General features: G+C 43.2%; 1 protein-coding gene and 1 long non-coding RNA gene across 2 annotated transcripts; one reads left to right on the top strand and one right to left on the bottom strand.

Annotated features, from left to right (window-relative positions):
* Nucleotides 1-1,380: 1,380 nt before the first annotated feature.
* Nucleotides 1,381-4,891, bottom strand: LOC113993765. The gene is made up of 4 exons (XR_003542764.2): nt 4,822-4,891; nt 2,518-2,772; nt 2,216-2,253; nt 1,381-1,472 (listed from the first exon to the last, which is right to left on the bottom strand). It is a non-coding gene; the product is annotated as an uncharacterized LOC113993765 (long non-coding RNA).
* Nucleotides 4,892-13,653: 8,762 nt separating this feature from the next.
* Nucleotides 13,654-16,079, top strand: SNRPF (small nuclear ribonucleoprotein polypeptide F). The gene is made up of 4 exons (XM_027732304.2): nt 13,654-13,778; nt 13,859-13,984; nt 14,393-14,457; nt 15,045-16,079. The coding sequence occupies exons 1-4, from the start codon at nt 13,776-13,778 to the stop codon at nt 15,109-15,111; spliced, it is 261 nt and encodes an 86-aa protein (XP_027588105.1). The 5' UTR covers nt 13,654-13,775; the 3' UTR covers nt 15,112-16,079.
* Nucleotides 16,080-16,643: the final 564 nt, after the last annotated feature.

The raw sequence follows: 16,643 nt of genomic DNA, 5'->3' as shown, positions 1-16,643 counted from the left end.
CGGATTGCATGTTTTAGACTGCATCTGACACCTAAATCATTATATTTGACTTTCTTTTCAACAGTTATAGTTCCTGAAACTGAATGATTTGGCATCAATTTTGCCAGATCATTTTCATTTCCACATTTGTGTTTGAGCAATTTTTCTGCCTGCCACAGATGTCATTGACATGCTCCTGCCTTTCCAGTTCATTACCAAAGCTGTTAAAAACCTTTTGTTGGCCATCAATATGATTTACCACGTGTTGCTCTTTCCCATGACTAAGGTGGACTATTAGTGGGTCTGGAAGATCACCAGCATTCCTGGAATCTCTCTGTATCTCCACAATTTAAGTCCTGCCTACCAGATAACCTACTTAGAAGACAGAAACAATAAAACAACACAGTTTTAGACCACTGAATGTGGATTAATTCTTTTCCATTTCCATCCCTTCTGACACAGAAGTTGCTTCTTTGTGATTTTACATACCCCCAATACTTTAGCAAAAGCAGTAAGCCTTTCCCAACCACAACACTCAAGTACTTTGAGGGCTGTGGTTCAGAAAGTCTTCATTCTTATTTCTAAAGCAGTTGAGCTATGAGAACAGCACACAGTGATAATTCTTTTTATTTATTTACTTATTTATGGCGTGAATTGTTTTTTGTTTTCTGTCACATTAGGTCTTGCTGGCATTTTCTGACTGTCTCCATTCTTGATAAATGGCATTTCTCCACAGTAGAGATGAAAACTGCTTCTCCTAATGAAGCCATTTCATGTTTCTGCACTAGAATTTTCAAAACGCTCATTACAATTTCATTGTCTACCAGTATGCAGACACACAAGACCTTATAAATAAATGCTTTTGCTCTTTTTGAGTCCAGTGATTAAACCTGAAAACATCAGTTAGAGGACATATAATTTGGGGTTTCAGTTTGCATAGACAATTCCCTCAGATATCACACAAGATGTAGGTAGTAAAGGTGAAATAAGATTCCACATCTTGGTCCTGTCCCATTATAAGCAAGGGCATCTCTTGCCTGTAGTGATCAATCAACTCCACATTGTTTTTGCTGGGTGCTTTGAGCGAAGATCTCTTCTTTGCAAGCATCACTCTCCAAGCTGGAGGTGAGGTGATAGCATTCCATGATTGCCAGAAAAAAAAATGGCTCATCGTGGACAGCTCTTCATACCTCTCCTACTGAACCAGGATGAGGAACTTCTAGCTGGTGATTTTCATACACAGACAAGTTATATCCAGAGCATTACTGCCAGACTCAGAAGTTCCTTGTCTATCACCCCAGTGACACAGGGGAGTGGACAGGATCTCACGTGTAGTTCTTGACAGGACTAAAAGTCACAGGGCCGTTTAGTGCACCTGGATTTTAAAAGACAAACTGCAGAGAACAGTGTAAAGCAATATTTAATGGACTTCCCAGTTCTCTTCTTGGTTTCTTTTCCCATACGGGTACCTCAATCACGAAGTCCTGGTGAAGCTGAAGGAGGAAGAGAAACAGAGCTTCAGAACCAGACCCAGGACCTCAGAGCTGAACTGCTGCCTCGAAGGCGGCCAATGTGTGCACGCCTGAGCCCAGGGCCGCCTCCCATCCCTCTGAGCAGCTGTGGTTTCATTGTAGTATCATACGACCCCCTGCTGGCCTCGTTTTTCACCTCAGCACTTCTGGCATTCCAATTTGTCTGTTTTTTCCCTCCTCGGGAACCTTGAAGGAGCCACCCTCTACAGGTGCTCCTTTCTGAGGATGCAAGTAACTTTTCTGGAAAAGGATGGCCCTGAAAGGGCCTGACCGGTGCTGCCCAGCATTGTCCTGCTCCCTCTGCAGCAGTGGTGACAATCCTGGCAGGAACCGACCATATCTCAGGCTAATGAGTTGTCAGAAACCCGTTCCCGTCCCTCGCCTCCCGGGCAGGTTATTATTATGAGGGCTGTCAGTGGCGGGTGAGGATGGGGCAAGCAATCCATTTCTGCAGCCAGCGGGGAGCTGCGAATCTGTTCACAGGGGATCAGCGGGGTGCTGTGGGAACCGGCCTGCCCTGCAAGCGTCCACCAAGGGCTACCATTCAAGAGAGCTCTGTGGGTTCATGGCGAGCGCAGCGAGTTTGCCTCTAATGTATGCCCTAATGAGTCAGCGGAGGGTGTTCTGCCTGCCTGAATGTCTTTAGTGTGGCAAAGCGGAGTGGACATTCCCATACAATAGTGGGCTTAAATTCAGCTTCTCACCGATGTCTAATTCACGGGCGGAACGGCTTTTGTAATACCTATAGAAGAGAAGTACAGTAGGTCATTTCTCCAACTAATTGGAGTTGACAATCCCATATCTATCCATATCTCAGAGCCATTTGCACGCATTTGGAAAGGGAGGCATTTCGTCTTTACTCACGTGGTCAGCCACTGAGAAAATAATGTATGTATGGGTTTCTGCTTTAGGCAGTCACAGATTTGCAACAAAAACTAATATATCCTGGCAATGGCTTTTTCACTTTCTTAATGGCAGGTAGAGCATTAAGGGTTATCTTTCTTACCTCCATTCTCCACCTTTTAAAGGATGCTTCCTTTCCCCCACCGACGGTTTGATATCTCTGCAGGGCACTCTTTTCATGACTGTCGGTTGCCCTGCAGCACAGTGACTCAATCATGCATGTCTTCTAGGTGCCATCATAACATCAGTGGTCAAAATAATACAAAATGTCCCTGCTCTGCAAACGGGAGTTTCACAACTTGCTGAAGGCCACTTGCTGGACCAGTAGTAGGAGTAAGACTGGTTCCCAACCCCACGTCTATAACGACAAAGTGCATCAAGGTGTCACATGGTTTAGTCTTTTTCAGCATGGCATGAACTTCTGCTGTTATCAACACTTTATCCACTGGCTGGTTCAGATACAGCAGTTATATACCCAGAGAGTATAAATTTTTCCAATTTCATCAAGCACGTAACACCTGAAGAAGAAAACTTCCAAAATTCCATGTGGAAGCCAAATGAGCACTTTTGAGTGCTGTGCCAGTTAAAATTGGACCTTTATCTTTCTTTGCCAGACCATTTTCTCCTCAAAGACATCAGCCACAGAACTAAGTCCTGTCCCTACCTATATCAGCCTTTGGGAAGAATTAACAGTAGTTTGAGCTAATTTGAGGGATTTAAACTATATATTTCTTTTTAATAAAAGTTTGGCTTAGTGTATTTGTCATGCTAGAGCCTTCAGACTTTCTCAGTGCAATCCTCAACTCTGTTAACAGTCTATGATGAAATCATATAACTAAATTAATAGCCTTTTCCATTCACTAAGTGCCACAGGGGATCCAAAATGTAGAACGTGGTAAAATTGCCTGGTTGGTACTTCATGCTGAGACTGAAGGAGACTGTAACACCGCTGGGATGGAGACAAATAAACTTTACACATTAATCCTATTGACTCAGAGGTGATTTGGCTGTTCTTGATTTGACATGGAAGTTTTGTAAGACGCTATAGAGCTAGGAAGCAGTATAAAGCCACACAATAAATGGAAAAAAAATGAGATAAACTGCCGCTTTATTTTTCTAAGTATGTTCATTAAGGATATTAATTTACTTAGGATGAAAAACTTTACTATGCTTTTGCTTTAAAAAAAGTCTGCTGGAACTGTGGGAAATATGTTTTAAATAACCCAGTAAATGGAGCACACGTCAGTAAAGACAGCTCAATTTCGTTACGGTGGTGTGATCACAAAAACATTTTCTACCATGCAACTTTTAATTAGTCTCGCAAAAAATTATTCTGCTTCACTTATACAGAGTACAGTAAATGGCTACATAAATGCATAAGGAATGAAATAAATACGCTTTGTTCAAATGTGGTGACCTTTGGGAGACAAAGATGATAAGAGAATGAAGTTTCTCTCTGCTTCCCCTTGTATTTATCCTGTGGCAAGTCAATGTTCCTTCATGAAATACAGTAATTATGATAAAAAATAAACCAAAGTGAACTTCTTCACTTCACACTTCAACAATCTTCCAGCCATACAGATGCATTCATGCATGTATGGCTGTCATTTCCAATCCAGACAATTTTTGATAAGCTTTAGCTATTCTGAGGTGCTGCCAGTTTGAGTGACAACCTTGATACCTGCAACTAAACGGTTAATCTGTTCACCATTGTGAATGTAATCAGTGCTCTCAGACCCAGCAGAATCCCACATTTTTCTGATGTCTGAAATAAAGTTGTTGTTAGTAAATAATATAGAGTATATATACATATAATGTCCAACACATAAATAAATATTAATATGCATGGTACTGTCTCCACTGTTCTGTGGTATCACATATGTGTGCATATATTTTTTTTTAATATATATATATACACATTAATATTAAATCAGAGAAAATATGGAAAGGAAAACATATTGCTTAAATTATATAAAATAGATTTGCCTTTGCTACAAATATAAAAGAAATTAAGTGATGCTTTTCATTACAACATTTCAGATGCACAGCTCAGGTCTGAGTCATGTGTGCTCTATGACTTCTTAGTATAATTTAGCATCCAGTTCCCATGGAACTCAGGGGCATTCTGCCTTTGAAAGCACAGTCATTACTTCCATCCTGCTGCTATTTAAACACACTTGGGGATATGTGTACTTCCAAATGTGAAAAAAGCAAAACCAGTGAAGGCAAAGGTTATGTAGGCAAAGGGTATTCAATTTCCCTCATTTGCTAAAGACATTACAGCTCCAATCAGTCTGCTGAGCTTGCACCTTTTAGCCCATTATCTGAGACTGGGTCAACTTGGCAGCATCAAAAATGTTGTATTTTTCATTTGTATAAGCTATTATATACTCATATATTTGCTCACCATCAGAAACAATGGTCTGCAGTTGACTACTCAGGGGAAAAAAATCCAATTTCATGCAAATTTTCAGAATAAACTCCCTGAAATTCTTACAAGACTCAGAAAGAAAACATATTGTATGAATAGTGTATTAGAGGAATGAGATTCCATTATGTATGACCTCAAAGATACCTCATAAAACACAGGTTCTTAAGTCTGGTAAATGTCACTCCCCAAACACCACAAAAAACAGAGCTTTATTATAAAGGTAATTGCCAGCATGGGCTGTGGGAAGGTCCCTCCTCACACCTAAATTCAAGTAATTATTAAATGGTGAACAAGTATCATGGCAGTCAGGTTTCTGGCCACTCTTATCTTCTGGATGGGTAAAATGTTTGCCAGGGTCTTCCAGTGGGAGCTGTTGTCCTGATGCTGAGAGAGAAGCACTATCACCCTCTGCCACGACCGCATTTCTCCTCAGACAGCCCAGTTTAGAGGGGCACAAGAATTGCCATCCACTTCACTCTATATTAAATTATCATATACCTAATATAAAGTCATACCTTCATTAAAATTCTTGGGGTCTCAACATGGTAGTATTGTGAATTAAACAAGACTGTTCAGCTGTGAAATTTTTGTCTGTTGCTAAATAAATCTTTAATTGTATCATTTAATCCTCTAGATCTCCTTTCCCTGAAATAGAAAATTATAAGAGCTTCTTCTTGAGCACTTAAGGCAAAACCCCACAAAACCACAGATGAGCAGAAGTGTTTTATGTCCAATTCACAGAAGCATATAAATCCATAAAGTGTCACAGGCATGAACTAGCCCTTTCCCCCTTAATAATTATGTATCTTTTACAGTCTGTCAAAACAAGTAGTCACTTGCCTTACATGAAGCATTATAAGAAAGGAACAACAATATCAGTCCATTGCAACCTACAACTGATCAAACAACCTTAAAGTCATTTACGAAATACCACATTTGCCAGAAAATACTCAAACTTGTGTATGGCTATGCTAAATTTTTGCTTGCTGTGTAGCAAAACAAAATGGTACAAAAGTTTCATATCTAAGCTAGCATTTATTATACAAAATCCATATTAAATGCATCTGTTTATTAAGTGAAGTTGGCAATGATATTATTAAAGTTTCATTGTTTTCCATCCTAAGCTCCTTTCTTAGCAGCTTATAACTCTGGCAGTCTTTAATTGTTTGTATAAACATTCACAGGAGGTAGAACTCTAGAAGAGCTTTCCTGGAAGCAGGAAATATCTGCTCCAAGCTGATATTCTTTAAGAAAATTTCATCCAAAAAGGTCATTTCCAAGAATGGTGCTTGGTTAAGAAATAGGTTCCTTTCCCCTTATTTTAAAAAAAAAATTTCTTCTGGAAAAACAAAAAAGAATTTTGGAGCAAAGATTTCAGTGCTGCAGCAAATGGTCTTTGTTGAGGGTACACCTTCTGCTAAGCTTGTGAAACACGCCCACACTCTAACCCTTGAACACACCCTAATCCTCAAAATGATCGCAGTTTGCATGTGCTGGTCGAAGCGAGCCAGCTCAGGCACCAGAATATGTTTATTGGCAGAGAAGCAGGCTTTTTTCAATTGTTTTTATTACCCAAACTAGCTAAGTATCTCTATCCTGCATTGCAGTAAACAAAAGAATCAGGGCACGATCTTCCCTTTCCTTGCCTGGTCCGTACCTACCCTTACAAGTGAGCTTGTCACTGCAATTCTGGGCAGAAGAGTGGATCCTCCATTGACCATCACTGGGTCCTATTTCAAGAACACACACCGCTTATCCCCTCAGTCCTTCCCATGACTTGTGGTGTAAATTGCCACGGAGAAGACACTGCCCTGGAGAAGGAAGGCACCAAATGGATGTAAATGTCTCTGAGACCATGCTATGCTGCCAAGCGCAGACAGCAACAGTGGCTGTTATAAAAGATGCAAAGAACAGAAAAGGATCCAAAGAGAGCAGTGTGGTAGTGGGGCCAGGTCATCTTGGGCATGCAAGGAGCATCAGGAATTGACAGTGCACCATCAGAAGCACTGAAATTGCTCATAATATCTCTCCAGGGTCTTGGCACCCAAGCAGGGAAGCCCAGGGCACATCAGCTGCCTCCTCAGAAACACCTGCTGGGCAAAGAGAAGCCAGCTCTCATCCTCTGTGTACTTTGGAAAAAACCTAACAGTTGTGTAATTGATCTAACAGTTTACTCAGCAAAATGAAGGCCAAACTAAATGACAATGAATAGCTTTACAGGAGGCAGTTACAAGGGAACAGCACATCAGTGACCTCCTGGCTAGAAATGAACCAGGTAGAGCTGGTCTCTGTGAGCACTGTTGTGTCCACAGTGTAGTGGAAACTTCACTGGCCAAAACTCTAACTTACTTAACTCTTAGACAATTCTTAAGAAAGGCATTTCTGTGGTGACACACTGCACCCAGCACATACAGCTGGGCACTGGCCCAAGAAGTATGAAAGTCAGGACACTGGTATTTTGGGGATGGTTGGCATAAAACCAGTGTAAACAGCTATAGCCATGCTCTCTCCCCTGGATTTGTACCAGATGACGTGTATTGAAGTATGGGATTTTCAGTTACTTTCATCCTGAGCATGCTGCAGTCTTGTTCTGTCTGCCTTGGGCATTTGGTCCTAATTAACTGACCATCCCTACAGTTAACTCCTGGTCCCTATAATCCTTCTTATCTCGGGCAGGATAAGCCTATGGGGTTCCCAAGGTTTGAGAAAAGCTTGCCCACCTACATGAGCTTGGACTCCTGCTTGTTTCAGGCAGGCAGTGAGATGCTCTGAGGTTCTGGTAGCTGACTAGAAACTATCTGCATGACAGCTTCTCCTCCACTCTGTTCCGCGGGGAAGGGTGTACACATACATTTGCCTTTATAGCAGACCCTCGGCATTCCCTGCCCTGGAGAGGCCCTCACAAAGGGCCACCAGTTTAGCAGAGAGGCAGAAGCCACTGGAAGTTACCGGTCTCAGATGCAGCTGCCTCCAAGATGAGATGTGAGCCCTGGGCTCAGGTTCAAGTCAAACAAGAAATGCAGATGTCACCTCTGGAACATTTTCAGAGCACAGGGGGTCGGGGATTTTTTCTGTCTGCAGACCCTTCCTGGAAATGAGACCTTCTGGCCCAGCTGCCTCAGGACCAGCACTGGCTCCCGTGGGAGAGGTGCAAATAACCCAGCAGTCTTTGCAGAGGCTCCAACCTCAAATCGCTCTTCCCTTTACCTATCAGAAAAAAAGATGTATCTGGTCAAATTAATAAAACCACAGCACATTAAAGCCTCACAGTGTAATAGAGGGAGTTCAGGACATATTTGTCCCTACAGCCGCCAATCAGCCTTGATGACTCACAGGTTACTTTGGGACTTGGGCTCCTATTTCTCTGCCTCATCTCTCCAGAATATTGCTTGGGCTCAGACAGAGTTTTCTAAGAAATTCAAGAATCCTGGATTTAGCTCCTTCTTTTAACACAGTATAATTTCTCTCACTTACTTTCTCCTTACCAGCTAGTTTCTTACTGTTCTTTCTCTGAAACGGTGAGGGAATCTGTACGATATCTAGTCTCTCCTGATCAGCAACACCCCAGTGACCCATGTACCTGTGGCTTAATAACTCCTTTCTCTTATCTTCCCCCACAAGATTCACTGCTAAAAATTGCATGAGCTTCTCTGTCACAATAGAGTTGCCACCTAATTCAGAAAGCTTCCAACACCAGCCAGACTTACTGAGCTCTGCTCAGACAGATTTCCCAAAACACCAACTCTTAAAGCACTTCTGTGATTTGGAGCCAGTTATTAGTTTCTATTAAGATGTTTGTGTGAAAGCACAGTTTCCAAATTCCTCCTGCATAATACTTATCTTCCCCTTTTTGACACACACAAGAACACCATTTTATTATTTATACAGATCACTTTGTTTTCCTCAGCACATAATTTCAATTCCAATTCATTAATGTCAAAGCATAAAAGAAGCAACCGCACATAAAGCAACAAAAGTTTGCCAAACGCAGAAGATAACAGCTGATAATTAAGGAAGTCCCATTATTTCCTGGCAAAGGAGCCTGTGTTTTCAGAGACACATTCTTAAAGGGCCTCTCTTTAGTGTAGCTGCATAATTTGCATGAACACTATTTGCACAAATAAATAAAGGTTTTCAATACGAATAAAAGGAGGCTTTAATGTTCCCATAATTTTTTGTACAATACCAACCCCATATGCCCCTTCTTGTTCACACAGCCCAGCCTTGTGATGGGTTTATAAATGTATATGCTAACAAAGTTCAGATCTTTTGCCCACTCTAGCAAACCTCTGGGGGAGTGGACAAAAGATCTGGGCTTTGTTAGCATATACCTGCCCCCACTCACACACCCTCAATCTCATTTCATACTGATATCACTGCAGAAAAAAACCATAGTACTGATGAAACTACACATAAATCTTCTACCCAAGAATAAACCCTCCATTTCTTTCTTCCCAGGCTCACCTCTGCCTCCTGCCCCTTGAGTCTTTCACAGCATGGTCTGCTCACTGGGCAAGTCCAGCCCAAACAGACTTTTGCATGTTGTGTTTTGTCACATTACTATTTGCCAGCCACTGCCAGGCATGCAGGGCCAATGGCAAGTCTCTTGGTTTTTGTATTTCCCCCATGCTCTTCCCTTCAGCTGTTTCCAAATGTTGTTCAGCAAGACCGAGCATCTATTCTATGCTACAGTCTTATACCGAGATGAAAATTTGGCAGCATGTGGAAAGACACATGTTACTTGGATCAAACCTGAAATAGGCTATCCAGCTTTGTGCTTCCTAGCACTTGGATTGTGTATATCCACCCCTGCAGCACAGCTTGGCTTTGGTTTGGTTGATGAGGAACTCAGAGACAAATTAGATGGCTGTTCTTCTGAAGCCTGATGTCATTACCTACTGGTTCCCAGTTGTGATCCATGGTGAAGGCCTGTGGTGGATAGTTGTTGCCTCATTCATGGAGATTTGATCAAAGATGATGTTATTAAAATGACAAATCATCAGCAGAGAGGAAAGGTGTTTCACTGGCAGAGATCTCTGAGAAAGCACTGTTTGAAGCGAAACTTGTTGTGGCAAAGCCCCAAAAAGTCAGGATTAAAACTCACGTGAGGGCTGTTGACAATCCACACAATACTGCTACAGCACTTCCCCAGTCACCAAGAGGTGATAAATGATACAGGTTTTTTGTGCATACACAAAAAAAAAAGTGTTTCTTATTGAAAAAGATTTTTAAACAAGATACTTTCTACAGAAAAATTGTGAGCAAGAGCAAGTTTTCCATTCCAGTATGATTTTTAAAGGCAAGTCTTCCATTATGCCTATTGCTGAAAGAAAAATAAATTTATTTCATGGCAAGACTTGGCATGAGTTCTAGATCCTCTTCACATTTAAACATCATTGCTACAGCAGCAAAACTTCCCAAGGAGTTTGCACAGAGCTTTAAAACCCTTCTAGGTCCGTGAGACTAATAGTCACTGCATCCTCAAGTAGTTACAACAGAGAGCTTGTCAGAAATGAACTCCTAGTCTGCATAAGGCTACTTAAAAACTGCTTGTCTTAGATCGAGGTACCATATCACCTAATATTTTCAAGAACCAGACTTGGTCTGGGAATCTGGCAAGGTGCAGGAAGGAGGGTGGTACATCTTCACCCAGCACAGGTTTGTATTGTGAGAGCAGCAATACAAACCTTACAAGGCTTTGTCAATTGTGTACCCAACAGAACCAGAAGCTGAGGTTCATCTGCTGCAGAGCAGGGCTAACTCCGTGCTGCTACACTGGAGCTCTTTTGATGTAAACCTGTCCTTTGAAGGTACTGTCTCCTAGTGAAGCTTCCTTTCTGTTAACTCAGCTCTGCCCACTCCTAATTCAGGGCTGTGGCTTCATGGCTGCTTTAAGTTCTCTGATTGCAACTGGTGCCCATAACACGGTGTCTTTGGTGTGGTGGTGGCAAAGATGATGCTGTTACTACTCTGGTGGAAATGACTGTGTAGTAGCTCACTTGATGTGGAATAAGAGTGCAGTGGAGGAAAACCCCATTTACACTGGCATATTGCTAGGAAAAGGCATGGGATGGTCACTAAATATGCAGCCCAGAAGCTGGAACATGGGGCAGCTCTGACAGTTTCCTTAATAAATGTGTTTATGGCAGGCAGAAGGCAGTCATTGCAGGGAGTTCCCATCTCAGCAAACTTGGCTCAATCAGGAAAGAGTTCTGGGCAGCTCAGCTTTCTCTCAGCGATGTGAGGGGCTCCCCTCTCTGCCTGGCACTATGGCGACACAGTGTGTTAATGATGACAGTGAGCAATTGCACTTACACAGATAACACAATTTAACAAATCCCTCCACCAGAAATGCTGCTGCCCTCGGATATTCAGCTGCTTAATGTGTTTCCTTAGGAACAGAGAGTAGGCGGTTGTGCTAAATTCCCACTCCTGAGCTGTAAGAGAAAATCCTATCCACCCACCCAAAAGCTAAGGTTTGGATTAATCTATGACAACAACTCTTTCCTGTTCATTTCCTGTTGAGCAGCAGCCTAAATACCCTGACCCAAAGGCAGAAAAGAATGCAAATGATTACTTCCCCTATTACACGGGGAAATACAAAGAGGACAAAAGGTGAATTTCAGCCCTGTGCTGAAGGTCAGGAGACAGCCAGCATATGAAAATTGTCTCTGAGTCAGGATGATTCAGTCAATAAGGTAAACAGCAAATTCCTCACAAGGGAGAAAGAAAAACACCAGCTATTTTGTTTCCTGATTAACTGAGTTATTCAGTTAACTACATCAGATGTAGTCATGCATTCTGTGCTTTCGGTACTCCTTCCTACCCTACCACTACACGAAATTGCTGTAGATCCAGTCTGCAGCTGATGAGATTACTGACGCATGAATTCATGTACCAATTATGAAACTAGAAGTCAAGCACTCTTGCTCTCTGACTTCTACACTGGTATCTATGATCCTGGGAAATTTGTTTTTATAATTACAGGGTTGGAATATTTATTCATCTGTCAGAGGAACAGAGTGTATTAAAAACTGAATATAACTGCTCCTGTATTTTTTGGTACACAAAAAGTTTTCCCAACATGAGTAGGAGACATTGTGATCAAAATTCGTTCCATATGTAAAAATAAGAAGTGCTGTTATATTGACATCCATAGATACATGTTTATCCTTGGCAATTGTCAGAACAGTGCAAAAGTTGCTCCCACTATATGATTTTATTCAAGACACTCCCTTTAAGCTCATTGAGTTCTGCCACATTATACACGTTACATGAAATCAGCTATTCTCTACTCCAAATGGAATGACAAATTTTGCTATATATACACCATTTCCCATTGTGTTCATACTTTTCCTACCTAGTCTCAATAGACTTCCTTAAAAAAATCTTGTAACTTAGTTACTCTTTCAGCTGGCCCATAGTGAGTCCTGCTACCAGGAAGACAATTAGCCTAATTTTGATGTTGTTTCTGTTGCCCATCCACCACACCCGAAAAGAAAATCACACTAATTTCTAATGATCATGGAAACAAGTACCTGAGTATTTTCACAAGCAGTTTCACCTCAACATGAGGAGGCACTTCTTTCCACTCAGAGTGGCAGAGCACTGGAACAGGCTGCCCAGGGAGGTTTTGGAGTCTCCCTCTCTGGAGACCTTCAAAATCCACCTGGACATGTTCCTGTGTCACCTGCTCTAGGTGACCCTGCCTCGGCAGGAGGGCTGGACTGGAGGATCTCCAGAGGTCCCTTCCAACCCTAACAATTCTGTGATTCTGTGAGTGCACTTTTGATATACGCTAGTTAACAGGAATTACAATTCCAGCTGTTTCACTTCTATTCATCCACAACACATGCATGGTGCCACTATGCATTACCTTCTGGACCTGGGAAAGATAGGCTGTTGAGTCAACAGCTTTAAACGTGCAGATTTAAAAGGTGATGATGGCTTTGGTTTCAACAGTAGGGCACTTGACTGACCTTTGGAAGGTAAAGTGCACCAAAAAAGTAGTTTTGTTACAGAAAAATTAGTTCCTCATTCAGCAAAAACTACATTAAAGACTATAGGAATATGCTGTATGTATTATGGCATTTGATGAATTTAGATATAGAGTAGTAGAAAGCATTCACGTGGATGTGACAAATTAGTAAGTGGTATAGACGTTGGTTCAACATGTTTGCCTGCCAAAGGTTAAGAGTCACAAATTTTGCTAGTACAGGACTGGCGTTTCACGAGTGTGAATAGGCTGATGACCTCCACAGCCAAGAAAAGCTCCGGCAACTTCTTTGCCTGGGAGTGAAATGACACTGACAAAGAACTCGCATCTATGTGTCTATATTATAAACTCTGAGGGTTTCTATCCATGCATGTGGAGTCACAAACACGTGCTAGTCCGCAGGTTCATTCTCATACACGGGCTGACGCCACGAAGCTTCCAGGGCCCGCCGGGCTGGCGAGTACCACGGGAGAGCGTGTCAGAGCTCCCCCGTCCTGCGCCACGGCCACGGCACGGGCCGGGCGCTGCCACCTCGTGGGGATCGGCCTGCGCAGAGGAGCAAAAGCCTGCTGTGCCGAGAGGTGCCCCTGACAGGCAGGACAGGGACACGGACGAGCACACGGACGAGCACACGGACGAGCAGACACCCGGACCCGGGGCGGGCGCTCCCCCCACACCAGGCGCCCGCCGTCTTGCGCCAACCGCGATTGGTTTGGGCCCGGGGCAGCCCGGCATTCTGGCCAATGAGAGAGGCCCGCGGCAGCGCCCAGCCAATGGGCAGCGCCGCCTTTGCCGTGGCGTGTGAGAGGTCGGGGGTGGGAGAGCGGCGCCCCCGGAACGGGAAGCGGGAGGGGAGTTGCTTCCCATCCCATCCCCTGCCGTTCTCCCGCGGAGCGCACGAGGGGTTCCCGCGTGGGCCTGCGCTTCTCCCGACATGGTAAAGGCAACGGGGGGTGCGCGGCAGGGCGGCGGGAGGGGCGGGAACCGGGAGGCGCTGACCATGTGTTTCCCCTGCAGAGCCTGCCCCTGAACCCCAAGCCGTTCCTGAACGGGCTGACGGGGAAGCCGGTGATGGTGAAGCTGAAGTGGGGAATGGAGTACAAGGGCTACCTCGTCTCCGTGGACGGCTACATGAACATGCAGGTGAGAGCCGGGGTATCCCCTGTGAGGTGCCTCGGGCGGGGGTGGCACCAGGGCTCGGCCCTGGGGCGGTGAAATGAGAACAAGTTGCCAATCAGAACAGGTTGCCCGGAGAAGTTGTGGATGCCTCATCTCTGGAAGTGCTCAAGTCCAAGTTGGACGGGGCTTTGAGCAACCTGGTCTAGTGAGAGGTGCCCCTGCCCGCGGCAAGGCAGTGGAACGCCGTGATCTTTGGGGTCCTTTCCCGCCCAAACCCTTCTGTGGTGCGGGGACTGGCGGTGCCTCGGCGGGATTGCGGGGCCGCTCGGCTGCCCCGGCCGCTGTAGTGAGCACTGGGCTGGGGCGGGGCCGATGTGTGCTTTGTGAAGCTGCTTTTATTACAGTCTCATTTTTGCTCATTTCTCTCTCAAGCTCGCAAACACAGAGGAATACATAGACGGTGCATTGTCTGGACACCTGGGTGAAGTTTTGATAAGGTAATTGGGGTATTTATTTGTGATGGAGGCAGGCTCTTTCTAAATCTTCTTACCACTTGTATTAAAATTTGTACGGGTGGGTGTTGTATTTCTTGTCTAACTAAGAGGCTAAGTGTAGGTCTTACAGTAGGGCTATGAATGTGTGTCTTTTATGTTGAGGTCCCTTTTGAGGGGAGGAAAAATGGAACTTTTGAATATATTTCAAAAATTATTTACTATCCCTTCTTTGATGGGTAAAGCTTTAGTTTTCTGTGTTACTGTGTATCTGTTAATCCTTTGGCGTTGTACACTAGCGCGTTGCACCTGAAAACATTTCACATGCTTGGAAGTTAAACTTGACCATAACTGCTGACCCAGAAGTAAAAATTTTTTTGTACAGCTTTGTCAACCGGTACTACTTTTATAAGGGTTCACAATTGTAATGAACTTTGTGGAAAACCTGTACAAGGCCAACAGCAGCAATGTGTTATGCAGAATTTGGCTGCTGCCAGGCTACACACAAGCAGGAAAATGCTTAAAGCATCTTATGTGGGGAAAATGATAACATTTACAGCTAAGAACTAATAGAACTCTTGGTCTGTTTACAGGTGCAATAATGTTTTGTACATCAGAGGTGTGGAAGAAGAGGAAGAAGATGGAGAAATGAGAGAATAGATGTTTTGTATTTCTGGAAATAAACTTTTTTTTTCTTTCTGTTTTTCATACTTTTGTAATAAGGTGTTTACAGTTTTTTTTACTGTGTTTTAATATGGGGAAGTTAACCCTTTAAAAGGTCTTTAGTCTTATATTGGTGTCTGAAAAGCTAATGCTGGAGGAGCAACAGGTAATTATTTCATTTTAAAGCTGAAAATATTAAAATGAAAAGCGAGTATTTAAAAAATACCAGTTGTCTTCCCATCTGAAACACAGGAAAACATGGAAGTTCCTATATTTTACAGTATGTATGCAGTGACTATTTAAATACACTTCATCTTTAAACCTGTTTATAAACCATTTGAAAATAGCTGGGAAGACTTCACTTCAGGTGAGATGTAGAGATCTGTTGTACCCCAGTGTCTCTCAGAAATATTCCACTGCCTTGAGTCACAAAGCTTAAAGTGTGGCTGTACAGTCATTAAGGAAGGACAAATTTGCATCAACTTAGTAGCCAACAGCCACACAAACAAAGCTCTTGAAAGCTATAAAGGTCAATAGACTTCAAATTGATAGAGTTAAGACAACAGACTGCAAAATGGGAGTGTGCTTTGTGACTCTGCTGAAAAATGGAGATGATAGTGTTCTCCTGGGGGGTTCAGAAGTAAGACATTCTGTTTAAAAGCTGCCCAGATCGTAGCTGTAGAAGAGAAGCTGCATGTGGAGTGCCGATCTCCAGGCCTGCCTGCTGGGATTGCACATCCTTTGAGAGACAGCTGGAGTGAACAGTGCTGGATGCTTTGGACTGCATTAGGATATAATACTGATTGTGTGAATTGGGGGAAAAACACCAGCCTGTCAGGATAGATCCTGCAGAGAAATACTTCCCTGTTTGTTTCTCATGTTGGAAGTCATCCCTGTAGCTATGCATGTGTTCCTTTAATATTTGCATCTGTAAGTTGCCATAAAGAGTGACAAATCATTTTGGATGTACTTGTGAAGGTCTTTCATTACATAAACCAGGCCCTTCTTTTTGGCAGCTTGAGGGCTTACTTCCCAGCTCTGCTACAATCCCACTGGGAAAGGGAAAAGAGCTATTTAAATTAACATCAGTAGCATCACAAGGCTAGATAAGTACTTTTAAACTGGCAGTGAGCAACAACTAAATGTGTTCTTGGAACAGTTTTGGTGGCAGGAATGAGAGGCAAAAAAGTGTCATGTCTGATTTGTGATACAGCACAGCCTGTGTGATGCAGAACAGTGTCCTTCCTCTGCTGCCATCGATAGTTACAGTGGTATCAGTATTGGAGGAGAAAAAGCCGTGACTGTCATCTTAGTATGTAATCAGTTCCTTGTCTGGAATGGGCCAGCACTGACCTGAAAGCTGCTCCTCCACATGAGGTGGAAGTGCAGCTGGAGGTGAGTTTAACATGTATGATCTTTGCACTGGATCAGCAGGCAGCACCATTACTGTGACAACTTACCAAGTGTTTTAGGCTTTCAGCTTTTCAGAATAACTGGGAAGGCTTAGCTTATGCTGAACCACTTTTATG

Source organism: Pipra filicauda, unplaced genomic scaffold (genome assembly GCF_003945595.2).
Source record: "Pipra filicauda isolate LSUMZ 115617 unplaced genomic scaffold, ASM394559v2 scaffold132_size2486313_pilon, whole genome shotgun sequence".
NCBI classification, from domain to species: Eukaryota; Metazoa; Chordata; class Aves; order Passeriformes; family Pipridae; genus Pipra; species Pipra filicauda.
This window is presented reverse-complemented; position numbering and strand designations above follow the sequence as displayed.

Bases quoted from the DNA above. Each gene is read 5' to 3' on its own strand.
- SNRPF (XM_027732304.2), top strand. The intron at 13,985-14,392 runs GTGAGAGCCGGG...TTCTCTCTCAAG, and splicing joins ACGGCTACATGAACATGCAG to CTCGCAAACACAGAGGAATA. The intron at 14,458-15,044 runs GTAATTGGGGTA...GTCTGTTTACAG, and splicing joins CTGGGTGAAGTTTTGATAAG to GTGCAATAATGTTTTGTACA.